Genomic DNA, 13,445 nt, shown 5'->3' with positions numbered 1-13,445 from the left:
TCAACCAATTGATGGCACTAGATGAAAGGTTATCCAATCACAACAGTGAATACATTTTTTCCCGAGACATCAGATTTAATCTCACATCATCCAAAAGCTTTTTGCATATTTCAATGTGACTCTAGGTTGGGAGACAATCAAAAAAAACCCTCTTACGGTATCATAGCAGTGGAAAAGAAAATGCAGCAACCCACTTAAAAAGAACTTCAGTAACAGAAACATTTAGCAAAGGTGGAGTACATGGGCTATAAAGATTTGACACAAACTTTGTGCTTCTAAAGCACCACCACCTTTGAACTTTGAATTAGTTTTTGTAAAAAATGATTTCAGTGTAAAATAATCACAGATGCTTCACACTCACGGTTCTATCTGTTGTACTGTAAAGTTTCTACTCCTCACAGATTTGTAGTCTAACTCTGCTGCCCTGTTCATATACTGTAAACCTTCACCCAGTGGTTGCATATCATGATTTTTTTTTCATGCTGAAAAACTCTTTTTTGTTTATTTCTTCTTTGTTCTCATTCCTGCAGGTCATCTCCTCTGTCAGGTTAAGTGTACATTGCAATGTACATCCACTGCAATAAAAAATCATAGATTATTAATGTTTCATACCTTAAAATCTCGCGCATGCATGACATGATTCGTTAACTATTTTAAAATGAAGTGTAGTCACCTCTGTTTCCTGAAGAGTCATAGCCTTGCCATCAGACAACTGGTTGAAGATTTCTGTGGAGAAAGACATAAATCCTTATAGTTAAGAAAAAGTAGAAGTTTCACAACTTGTTCTGACTTCATCCTTTTGGTGTCCCGTCAGTGATGTAATGAGTATTTCTGAGTAATTTCTAATTGTAAAGAAAATAAAGAGAAAAGACAGATATTGCAGATATTCAAATCTAATTCAAGTTCCACAGTTGACAACTTTTAACCTTTGAAGAATATAAAATATGTCTACTGTAATTTTCTTCAGTTTTACTTACGATACATGCATTCAAAGCGGAGTACTAGACTGATGAAGCTCTCCAGAGTAATGTGCCCAGACGAGGTGCCGTAACGGAGAGCCATCAAATTCAGCATCTCATCGCTGATCTTCTTTCCTGACCAACATACAGTTCATAAGATGAAGTCAGTGGAGTGTGTATTAGGGCTGGTTGCTACCAGATACAAACAGACACGCTGCTAGACAGGTGGTTTGTGTAGAATATCAAAGCAAGTGCTAATACTTTACAAAAATACTATTTACATAACCTTCAGAACATATTAATACTGAATGTATGATTGCCATTACTGTCTTCATTGTAGAATTTAAGCTGGATCTTGATCTTTTCTCTGCTTTAATGCCTTACTTTGGTATTTTACTAACCTGAGGAATAATCATTTTGGCCACATAGAAGAAGCAGAGACATGTTGCAAATAAAAAACTTTAATATGACAATTTAATTAGTTGGTAACCAGTCATATAGCCCACTTATTTAGACTCTTTAAGCTTGGTTTTTGGTCTTTACCAGCTTCTGGGTGCCACATAGTGTGAGAGCCACCACTACAGAAAGTGACCAAAAATAAGCAGACAGCTAAACACTGAGCTAAAACCTGATACAGAGCTGCATGAAGGGAGAGATTTAAATAAATGATTGTTAGAGGGACCATTGTTTTCATGTTCATTTTGTTTTTCTAAAAATGTTAACTATACCATTGTTTTACATAGAAAATGTGAAAGACTCAATAATCACAGGATAGTTTTGTGTTCCAACAGTATCTTAAAATGGGTTTTAAAATTAAATGTCTACCTGAGGCTATCATAGCATTTCTCAGCTCGCTTAGTGACAGCGTCCCTGTTTTCGAAACATCACAGCGGGAGAAAATTTCCTGTGTGAAAAGCACATAATTAGCGATTATAATGTTAGAATATTTATAATAAGACGTTTGCATGGGTTAGAACCAGTGATCTTCTGCCCCTCAGCAGCACTGGGACATTTCCTGGTTTTAGTTTTTCCTTCCATGAGCAGTCAGCTTGACCACCAATAAAATAACGGAGAAACAGAACAGTGAGGGAGAGATTACAGACAAGCTTAAAAATGAAACAAATCCACTTCAGTTTGTGAAGTTTTGTTACTTTTGCTCGAAGACTGTATATAAAGTCTTGCTTGATAATGTAAGATAATCTTTGTTTAATTATTTTTTATGTCACATTTTCACATTGTGTGTGTGTGTGTGTGTGTGTGTATGTGTGTGTAGGTCTGTATTTGATATTTGAAAATCAATGGTTGACATGTTAAAAGACTTCATAGATAATTGTGTAATAACTACACGTAAATGCATTAGAACATCCGTCGTTATGGACTTAAAGTGATTTCTCTTTGTAGCATGATCAACTGTTGAATGAACTCTGACATTGAGACAATCCTAATATACACAATGGATTAGTCTACAAAAGGAGTAGTCTGGTGGTGTGGGTGAGATAAAGTCAACATCCTGATAATTGTGGCATCCTGAGTATTTTAAGGATCAAAAACAAGCCTCAGAATTCTTGTTGAAGTTTTTTAACGTGTGCGCCCACCTGATTTGGTTTTAAGGCGATATTTAGTTTCGCCAGTAGGTGGCAGTGGCGTCTCAGACAAATGAGAGACTGGCAAAATAATCCCTTACAAAAGTAACGCGGGCCAGTTATTGTAATGGAAGCTGTCAGTGACACAGAACTGCTGTTTTGCTGTGTTTCAGGTGAGAGCAGTATACGAGAACTCTATACATTTATGTAAAGTTGATAGTTATTTAAAGTAACATGTTTGGAGTGTAATTCTTGTTTATAAGGCGTTTGATGTGACCAAAGAAGAGAGTTGATTCACGTTATCCGTGGCTAACGCTAGTAACCTTTGTGCGCTAAGTCAGCGGTCCCCAACCTTTTTTGCACCACGGACCGGTTTATGCCCGGCAATATTTTCATGGACCGGCCTTTAAGGTGTCGCGGATAAATACAACAAAATAAAACTAGTACCGGTACCGGAAAAGTTTTACCGAAAATTTTTTCATAACACACGTGAAAAGACCCAGGAAAACCGAGTAAACGATAAAAACGATAACAAAATAACGCTGAAAACCGATAAAAACCCTGAAAACTGAGTAAACGATAAAAACAATAACAAAATAACGCTGAAAACCGATAAAAACCCTGAAAACTATACATTTCACACCTGAGCCTCAACTCTCGCGGCCCGGTACCGGTCCGAGGCCCGGGGGTTGGGGACCGCTGCGCTAAGTGATGTTAGTCTCCTGGGTTAAACTGTTTAACCGTGTTGTTCCATCAGAAATATGATAGAAAACAATTAGCTGGTTTCAGTAAAAGTTATAAGAAATGTTTTGATAAACCAGCCAGTACATCTTATGCTGTGTATTGTTCACTGGTCTGTCATTTGCTCTGTTTACTAAGGGCTGATTACTAAAGGGCCATTACACATAATACCTTACAAAAGTAACGCAGGCCAGTTATTGTAATGGAAGCCGTCAGTAACACAGAGTTGCTGTTTTGCTGTGTTTCAGAGCAATAAACCTCAATGTGCAACTGGATGAACATTATTTCTTGTGTGCTACAGCCTTCCTGATGTCATCACCAAATCTGAAATCATATGTTTCCCAGGTCGCTCCCTTTGTTCAGTGAGTTCTTATATGCAAATGTGACAGTTTGTGTTCAAACTAAATCCTGCTTTCACCTCTGATTACCTGTCAGGTAACCCTGCCTTTGTGTTGTGATGACATCTTTGACATTTACTATGTTTATCTTACCTGGTATGTGACAGCCTTCTTCCACAGACGAACAAATTCCTCATCATTCAGCTTTCCAGTCACAGATGTCTTTTTAAGGTACCATTAAGATATCAGAACTGTGCATTTTTGCATTATTGAGTAAAAGGGCAGGCAGGTTTTGACTTGTACACTGTTAATATGTTTTATGTAAGTGCAGTTATTGTAAGGGTTTGCTCCAGTAAGCAGCTGAAATGAAGCCAATATAAATGCACCCAAGTCAATATGACACTCGAGGATACATCCATCAGAGCTACCATGCTGCGACAGGCATCGATTGTGAATCCTCCAGATTTCAAGTCTCCTAAAAAAGAAAAAAGTAAATCATACTAGGACACTCGGCACCATCTACATGGGATTATTATTTTAACTGTGTAGCCTTTCACTTTTACTGTGCAAACCTTTTAGTATTTTTCCATTTAGGAGCCTCTTGAGCTGCTCTGCATCCACTTCTTCATACTGGAAAGTAATCAAAGCTTAATGTGATGGTTGGGTTACTTTTAAGCGTTTCTTATTATCTAACTCATTAAAAAAAAAGCAAATAGACATGTGTCCCCCCCCAAAAAAAGGAACTATTGTTACAAGACACAATCCTTTACCTTGTCAGAATGCTGACGGAACAGTGTCCTTTTACGTTCGTCATCCTCACTCTTTCCCACTGGTGTGTTCTGCAAAAGAGCGGTGCTCTAAGCATGTTTTTATCTCTATATTAATGATTAGACTGTGTCATTCAATCAATGTTAACAAAAAAAACAACAACAACCAAGGTTAAAAACTGACTGAGTATGGGGTCAGTATGGGGTCAGTTGTTCAGAATTAACTCTACCAAATACCAAGGGGTTATTTTCACTATTATTTGACAGTATATATTTCTACTGGATGATGTAACATGATCCATCTTATTCACCTCTTCCAATTCCATATATTCATGACCACTGGAGTTCTCACTGAGGACACAGGACAGATAAAAGGAATGAGTACAACTTTTTTTCACCAGCAAGTAAAAGTAATGTGCAGGATTGTCATTCGGGAGATCACAGGAGCAACAACTTTGTGATAGACCCTGAGGACGATACAGCCATGTGATACCTGAGCACCACAGCACTACAGGTCCACACAGACTGACAGGTCAGTGTACCAATGACACACATTTATAGAATTCCCCATTCAAAATTCCTTCCCACTTGCCCAGCTTTGCACACCCACATAGTAAGAATGCAAACTTTTAACAAATAACAATTAATGATTTTAAATCTCGCAGCATGGTGGTACGGTGGTTAGCACTGTTGCCGCACAGCAAGAAGGTCCTGAGTTCAATTCCACCATCAGGCCGGGGGCTTTCTGTGTGGAGTTTATATGTTCTCCCCGTGTTTGCGTGGGTTCTCTCCGGGTACTCTGGCTTCCTCCCACCAAAGACATGCACTTATTGGGGATAGGTTAATTGATTAATCTAAATTGCCCATAGGTGTGAATGTGAGTGCGAATGGTTGTCTGTCCCTGTGTGTTAGCCCTGCGACAGACTGGCGACCTGTCCAGGGTGTACCCTGCCTCTCGCCCTATGACAGCTGGGATTGGCTCCAGCACCCCCCACGACCCTGAAAAGGATAAGTGGTAGCGAATGGATGGATTTCAAAACAGCTCCGCCATAAGAACTCCATCTATCAGACTTTGCACTCGTATAATCAGTGACAGCACTGCTCAAACTCAGTCTTTTGGTAAAATCCTTCTGCTCTTCTCTCTCCAAAATGCCACTTCTTTACTTGCTTGCTAAACATCTTTTATAGTGCCAATAATACTCTTTACGACACTTAGACGCATAGTTGATGTCAAAAGTTCTCCAGGCAATTCCACAGATGATTGAGAGCATCATCAAAACCTTCCAAAAAAGGCACCTGCTTAAATCAGTGCAGTATAAACATATAGTAGAACTTTTACAACTAGACACAGTCAAAACAGGTTGTATGATATGGATGGGCACCATTGCTTGTCATGTTGCCCGCGCCTCCTCTGCCCCACCCTTTCTGTCAAAAGTAATACCTTTGTTTGAGATTATGTTTATTTTTTAGCATTTACTACCCCAACTTTGAACATTACTTGTCACTACACTATTTTGCCAAAAGACTTGCTTGGAAAGAAAAGCTTCTGGACTTCTTTAAGTTTCCTTGAAGACGTTTCAACAGTCATCCAGCTTCTTTAGTTTCAGTTCACATCAGAGAACTGAAACTGAAGAAACATATATATACATTTAAATGTGTTAATAATGTGTGTTTAAACACTTTTCAGTATTTGCTCTAATTCATCCCAAAGGTGATCTGTCGGGACTCTGTGCAGGCCACTCAAGTTCTTCCACACCAAACTCACTCATCCACGTCTTTACGGACCTTGCTTTGTGCACTGGTATGCAGTTTTATTGGCACAGGAAGGGGTTATGTCCAAACTGGTCCCACAAAGTTGGAAGCATGTCAAAAATGCTTTGTTATGCTGAAGCATTAAGAGTTCCTTTCACTGCAACTAATGAGCCGAGCCCAACTCCTAAAAAACGGCCGCACACGATAATCCCACAAGGAAATTTCACGACTCGACTTGTTGCACAGATGTCATCCTATCGCCATGCTGGAAGTCACTGAGCTCCTGGGAATGACCTATTCTTTCACAAATGTTTGTAGAAGGAGTCTGCATGCCTAAGTACTTGATTTTATAACCATGAAAATGATTGGAGCACCTGGATTAAATTATTTGGACGGGTGAGTGAATACTTTTGCCAGTGTAGTGTATAAGATTGCAAGTATCTTACTGCACGTGGGTCTCTGCCTTGGACACGATGGTCAGGATGAAGGAGGCTGTCTCATTGGGACTGAAGGTGGATGGCACAATCACGTATTCACCAGGCTTCAGCATCATTAACTCCATCACCTCACGGGCATTTATGTAGGATTTAGTGTAGGCAACAAGTTTGCTCGCACTGAAGAAAGAGGCTGGGAATTTCCCGCTGTGTGCCATGTACTGTAATATCAGTTTTAAACAGATATTTAATCTCTTCCGCTCTGTCTCGGTTCTGTTATTTGAAAATTGTGAAATGAAATGTTTGCTGTGGGAAAATACTCACGTTTTCAGGCACCTTAGAGGAAATCACAGAAAAAAAAATTAGATCACGTGAATTATGTCTTTATAAAAGCTAAATGGAAACTAATGATTTAGGAATTGAAGGGTTTTTTGTAAATGAGGCACAAAACTCCCACTTTTCATTAGTTTACTACATGACTTCTACACATGCAGTGCAGAGTACACCAATCTAACCAGTGTGATGGAAACAATAAAGGCTAATCTTTACCTCAAATACAGAAAATCCAATGTAGAGGTTCTGGACCAGGCGTCTATTCCTTTTATCTGGCTTTTGCATGAGAGACACCAGCATGTTGACTTCACCCTGTTTCCCAGCACATTCACTGGATAATTCATCAATCTTGACCCGATACTGTGGATTTGTCCAGAAGCTCTCTGAAAAGCAAAGAAGGAAATCATTTTGGAGTTTTCCATTAATCTATTATTATTATTATTAAGTAAACCTTAACAAGCAGCTACAAGATGATAGACTGACTCCACAGAAATACGACACTTTCTCTTCACAGTTCCCAAATTATTGCAATTATATTTAATGGCTCAGTCACACTAGAGTAAAAATAGCACTTCCTTGGCCTTGGCACCTCCAAGGTCATTGGATAGGCCACATGATATGTTAGGAAGTACCCTGTCTCCAAAAAAAATTATCCTCTGACTACAATCACTGCCAGACTCCTGTGCTTATCTCTGGTTACCATTTGATCATATTTATATGTTTTATTGGTATTTTGAAGCATCAAAGTCACTTTGAAGATGATAACTGACTGCTGGTGGTCACAGACCTGTTCCCGTCTTCGAAGGAACCCTTTCAGAGTCAGTGAGATTGTATGGTCAGGATTTTGGTCACACTGTAGTCTACAAAGATTGATTATAGCGCAAAGGAAATAAATGATAGTTGCAATTAGTTTAGAATTGCTAAAAGGCATGTGGTGCTGTGCAAATGGATGTAGCAAAGAGATCATTTATTTCCATAACTAAGGCATTTAATGAGGCTTTAACTTATTAGAGCTTTTGAATATACCAGGGTTCTTCATGCAGCCTCCAGCAGTGGTTCCTGCAACCCATCGACCTTCATAAATGGAGGTTTTCCAGTGACAGGTAGAGTTTCCATCCAGGAAGTCAGGACACATGCAGCAGATGTCGAGCTCTGAATAGGTCTTACAGAAGTCTTTCAGACTCATCCTTGAAAACAGATATAAATTTAGGTAATAATGAGTTCTGGCAGTTTCGTGATAATGAACGATAACAAAAAATGAACAGAAATATAAAAAGCATGTATTCTGCAACAATTTGTTGATTTAATGGAATCTACACAAAAGCGTAGCAGCTTTTGTTTAGCAGCTTTCACTGGAAGTCAAATTCTAACTCTATAGACTCTTTTGCCCTCGAATAGCTATTCTATTATTTATATTATTCTATTATTCTATTATTCTATTAAACTATGTTCAAAGAAACTAACTATATAATCTAATTTAACTTTTAAGCATTTGAGCATAGAGATGCATAACACAAATACATTTGAGTACTTAGGGTTAGAAAGCATCTTTTTGTTCTTCTTTTGTTTAATTATGGTAAGAACTTATTATTGTGTAACTAATTACTGTGTTGCATTTGTCACATTTTGATTTTTCTTACCAAAACTCGCCGTCATCATAGACTGCTAGGCACATATCTCGATCTTGAGGACTCACAGTTTGCCACAGAGGTGACCTTTTTGGAAATTTTTCAGAGAAGGAAGAGGAGGCATATGAATACAATATTGTCATATTCTAAACTTTTCAAATTTAAGCTCATTCAAGCTACAACTACTCCTCTCTACTCATGTGGATGACGTGTGGGAAATTAGTGACCTTTGCAGTCAACAAAGAGTCTTTCAGAGCTGTCAGGAGACTTTTTCTTCTGCCTCGTGTGCAAGACAGACCTTGTTTCAATAGTTTCAAACAGAGCCATTAGAGAATGCCTCCAAACCACAAACCACACCTAAAATCATCAAGTATTTCAAAATAAGAAACTCTAGAATAAAACCTTCAAGTCCTGTCAAAACTTGCCATCTGTGGGGTTTTTTTCTTCACTTACATAAGAAGTTCATAATTAAGAGATTACGCTGATAAGAAACCAACACAAAAGCTTCTCATGGCTCTGATCCACATATCCTCAGCTATCCTCAGCCCTTCCTTGCATGCCTAAAAATGTATTTATAATAATGCATTTATATAGCGCTTTACAGGGCCCTCAAAGCGCTTTACAATTCCACTATTCATTCACTCACTGGTGGAGGCAAACTACAGTTGTAGCCACAGCTGCCCTGGGGCAGACTGACAGAAGCGAGGCTACCATATCGCACCATCGGCCCCTCTGGCCATCACCAGTAGGTAGGTGAAGTGTCTTGCCCAAGGACACAATGACCGAGACTATCCGAGCCGGGGTTCGAACCGGCAGCCTTCCAGTTACAAGACGAACTGCCAACTCTTTGAGCCACGATCGCCCCTTAAGTTTATAACTGAGGAAATTACTAAAACAAAACACACAGGACTTCTTGATACTTCCCTGTGAGCATAATATATATATATATAATGCTATTCCACCACTGCTAAATTATCTCAGTATTTTTTCTCCTGAGGTACAAAACCAGAGAAATGGTGAGTGCAAGATGCTCTAACCGATCACTCCAGTCTCCATTCCACTCTCCGTGGCCCCAGGGATTCCACAAACGCACCAGGTTCACCATCTGCCCTCGGCTAATCATCTGCACACCAAAGGAAACCACATTTGTAGTTTCTTTAATAAAAAAAATACACTGCTTTACAGTAAATGCAAGCTCGGTACCTTTATTACCATAAAATGAATGAAATTAATTGTTTGCTGAGGTAAACATCATTAGAAACTTAAAAACGCAACTCTTGCTAATAGAACGTTAACAACCACTCTATTTTAGTTTGCTGCATGTTGTATTATCTTTTAAATAAATTCCAGACCTTACCTGTTTAACACCTGTGACAGCGTAAGCATGGCTTTGGACCAGCCCATTTGGTAGTACAATGTTTTCAGTTGTCTCCTACAAAGAATTAACACATGTAAACATTCCAAGTTCAGTTTAAATTAGCACAACTTAAGAAAAATATCATTTTGCTTTTGAGTCTTGCAGGTAATAAATAGTGAACACACAAGAACGAGCTGAGTTGGCTAATTGGCAAATTTTAAATGAAAACAAAATCATATTAGCAAACTTTGGCTTTTCAAAGTAGTAAAGAACCAGTATATTGTTGCTTATGTTAGCATTACTCGTGTGTCAGCAAATTAAATTTCATTTAATAATAATGGATTGGATTTATATAGCGCTTTTCAAGGCACCCAAAGCGCTTTACAATGCCACTATTCATTCACTCTCGCATTCACACACTGGTGGAGGCAAGCTACGGTTGTAGCTTGTTCAGACTGACAGAAGCAAGGCTGCCATATCGCGCCATCCCCCTCTGGCCAACACCAGTAGGCGGTAGGGTAAAAAGTGTCTTGCCCAAGGACACAACGACCAGGACAGAGAGCCCGGGGATCGAACCGGCAACCTTCCGGTTACAGATACGCTTCCCAACCCCCTGAGCCACGGTCACCCCATGTATTTGCTCATACAGTAGGATATATCAACATTATTTGGAAAACAAACAGCTTCTTAAATTCTTGTGAAGGTTCAAATGGTGCAAGATTATCATACATCATATGAGACGTGCTTCTGCTGGATTAAGTGCTTTCACTCATCATGAGAGTAAACCATCTGGACAAGTATTTCAGAGTCTAATGTATCAGTAGCTCTCTCTGTCTGAAAAGACTTATCCGTGTAGTTACTGTTTGAGGGGCCAAACAAGATCCTGTGGAGCCACTTATGGGTCATTAATTAATTAAAATAAACTACATGATGAAAAAGGTGAAGATTCTTTCATACAAACAGAAATGCAACCCACAAAGTATTGGTACTGTTCTGCTGTAATTTAAGGTATTTAGAAAGATAATACATGCAAAACACTGATTATACTTTAATTTGAATTCTGATAAAAAATATCTCTAAAAACATGATCGTCAAAAACATTTACCAGTGTTTTCTTTTCACAACATACTATGGCTCTGAGAGTGGTTCACTCTTGCATTAACATGTACGGGATTTTCTTCATTCTATTAAACTGTACTGCTTTCTAGGTATTGCGCTTAACTTCAGGGAAACAGGGCGGTGCTGTTTACTTTAATGTGACAGGTAGATTTCCAGCCGCTGTGAATGGGGGAGTTATCAAACCACTTTCTCAAAATGGAACAATCCCAACACAGTGTTTTTATTTTTCTACTGGGAGAAGATAACTCTGAGCTAAGAGCTATTATTCTGAAGGTTCTTTTTTATCACCCGATCTTTCAGTAAGACAGACACCCCTGACTGTTTTCAAAACAAAGATTACAAGGCAGCATGTTGCTTTATGTGGTGTAAATCAATGCTTACACCCTGTGGTGTCCCACAACCCATCAGTGACTTGGATTGACCAGCTCGACACATCATTTCCCACAGGTCTGGAGGGGGCTTTGACAGATCAATATAAATGTGGACCCCACCAGTGAAGTCTACCAATGCCTCGGCAGGAGTTCCAGCATTCATATCTGTGTAGGAACCACACACCCTGAAAAAAAGTGGATATATTGTTATTTTTACTGACAAATAACTCCCACAAAGAGCACTGTAAACTGAGAAATAACACAGGGTTTTTACATACTTTGCATAGGCTTTTTCCAGCAAAGCTGGCCAAAATTCAGTTGGATCTCTGGAGTGGACAAAAATGAGTCTGCCATCAATTGTTGGTAGTTTGTCATCAATGATGACATCCACCCATTTTCCAAATCTCCAGAACTAAGCAGTTGAGAGAGAAGAGAAAGCGAAAAGGTTTTATGCATTGTTTAATGCAACCTGCTTTTAGATATTTATCTTTGGCAATGGCAGAATATCAAAACAAAAGACTCGTAATATTTCAAGTAATTCCTTAAACAACTTTAAAATGTACAGACAACATTTTACCACTGACTTTTCAATGGTATGAATGATATTATGGTACTGTATATACCCTGAAGTGGAACAGTCCACAGTAATCCTCGTGAAAGTTTTGCTCAAGTGGAACAACTTGTCCAAGGATGTGATTCTGAAATGTCAGAGCTCCAATAGAGGCAATAAACCAGCAGTTTTCTGTAAAAATATGTAGTTGAGTTGTCAGAATGATTTACTGTGCAGATATCGCAGTAGTAATTGTGCTGATTATGGTTAGATTGACACAAAGAAGTGAAAGAATAAGTATACTTACTAACCCAACCTTGACCAAAGTCGAACCTGGACACCCCGTCAGCAACAAACGATGGATTTGGAACAATTTTCTGAAATAACAAAACAAACTCTTATCTTTATGGATTATTGTTATTATTTCTTTATTATTATCATCATTATTATTATTGGGCTTACTGCAACAAAAGTTATAGAAGTTAAAGAAACATTAACAATCATTTGACAAATTAACAGTTGGTGTTTCATACAGTTTTGTCTTTGTTTCCCTTGAAGAAATACTTCATGCAGCTAAAATGTGCATCCTCGTTTGTGGTTGGTAAAGCATTCAGGCACACCATGAAACAAAGGTTCCAATAACCCAACGTACAAATGAATTAGCAGATTTCTATGCTTCATGAAGAGCCTTAACTATCTAGATTTGTAGATTGTTAGAGCATCGGCGTGGTGGGGGTATGGCCTTCGGCTCCACTGCAGAGGAGCTGCAGAGCTGGACCGATTGGTGTGATCAGTTACACTGGCACTGCCCACCAAACCCAATGCCCCACCACTCCTCTGCAGCAGAGCCACAGACCACACCCTCTCCTCAAACAGCTTTCATGATTATATGTACTTGCATTTGGGGTTTTCAGCCAATGCAACACTCACCCCTGGTCTCAGCCACACCACTCGGTCAAGGTCAGAAGGCGTCAGTATCCCATTGCCGATTGAATTTCTGTCAGGGGGAAACATCTCATCGATGTACCTTAGATGTTGGATGAGACAGTACTGTTTCAGCTGGTGGAAGTCTTGGTTTAGGAACCTCTCGGGGTTGGTGACAGTCCCGTAGCCATTTTTCATGTGGCGTGCACTGATGATGTTCATGCACACACCTGGAGGAGGCATAGCTGCAGGGTTTGAAAGCTGTTGAAAACAAACATTAAGAAGTGTAAAGATTAGCTTTAATTCTCATTACACAAACTCGTTTTTCTTCTTCGACGTGCCCAAAGGACATCACTAAGTAGGTGTACTCCTTTACACAAGAGTCTTTTACATAAGACTGTAAAGTATTTTTCAGCGTTAATAATGTAACAATACCAACACCACATAACTGTTACAAAAAGAGGTAAAAAAAAAAAAGTGTAAACCAAGCTGCTTAAGAATGTTTACAGTACGAGTACAGTACCTTGCCTTACCTCAAAAAGCTAGACAGCAGTGACTGTGGGTGGAGAGAAACTCTGCTGTTTTTATC

At 39.0% G+C, this 13,445-nt stretch overlaps 1 protein-coding gene across 2 annotated transcripts; it reads right to left on the bottom strand.

The window, feature by feature from the left end:
* Positions 1–50: 50 nt before the first annotated feature.
* LOC101486012 (calpain-1 catalytic subunit) lies at positions 51–13,445 on the bottom strand. Of its 2 annotated transcripts, none has more exons than XM_004574755.2 (22): positions 13,380–13,445; positions 12,863–13,117; positions 12,240–12,309; positions 12,006–12,124; positions 11,661–11,794; positions 11,393–11,567; positions 9,893–9,967; positions 9,573–9,658; positions 8,548–8,622; positions 7,934–8,094; positions 7,124–7,290; positions 6,899–6,910; positions 6,587–6,795; positions 4,700–4,739; positions 4,392–4,460; positions 4,194–4,251; positions 4,035–4,096; positions 3,775–3,843; positions 1,785–1,863; positions 978–1,094; positions 674–726; positions 51–575 (listed from the first exon to the last, which is right to left on the bottom strand). In XM_004574755.2, exons 2-22 carry the CDS (start codon positions 13,097–13,099, stop codon positions 549–551), a joined length of 2,094 nt encoding a protein of 697 aa, XP_004574812.2. In that variant the 5' UTR covers positions 13,100–13,117; positions 13,380–13,445; the 3' UTR covers positions 51–548. The 2 variants fall into 2 exon arrangements, with proteins under 2 accessions (XP_004574812.2, XP_004574811.2); XM_004574754.2 differs by having other exon boundaries at positions 13,390–13,416.

This window comes from Maylandia zebra, linkage group LG19 (assembly GCF_041146795.1).
Source record: "Maylandia zebra isolate NMK-2024a linkage group LG19, Mzebra_GT3a, whole genome shotgun sequence".
NCBI lineage: Eukaryota > Metazoa > Chordata > Actinopteri > Cichliformes > Cichlidae > Maylandia > Maylandia zebra.
Note: the sequence above shows the minus strand (reverse complement) of the source record. Positions and strands in the feature narration are given on the sequence as shown.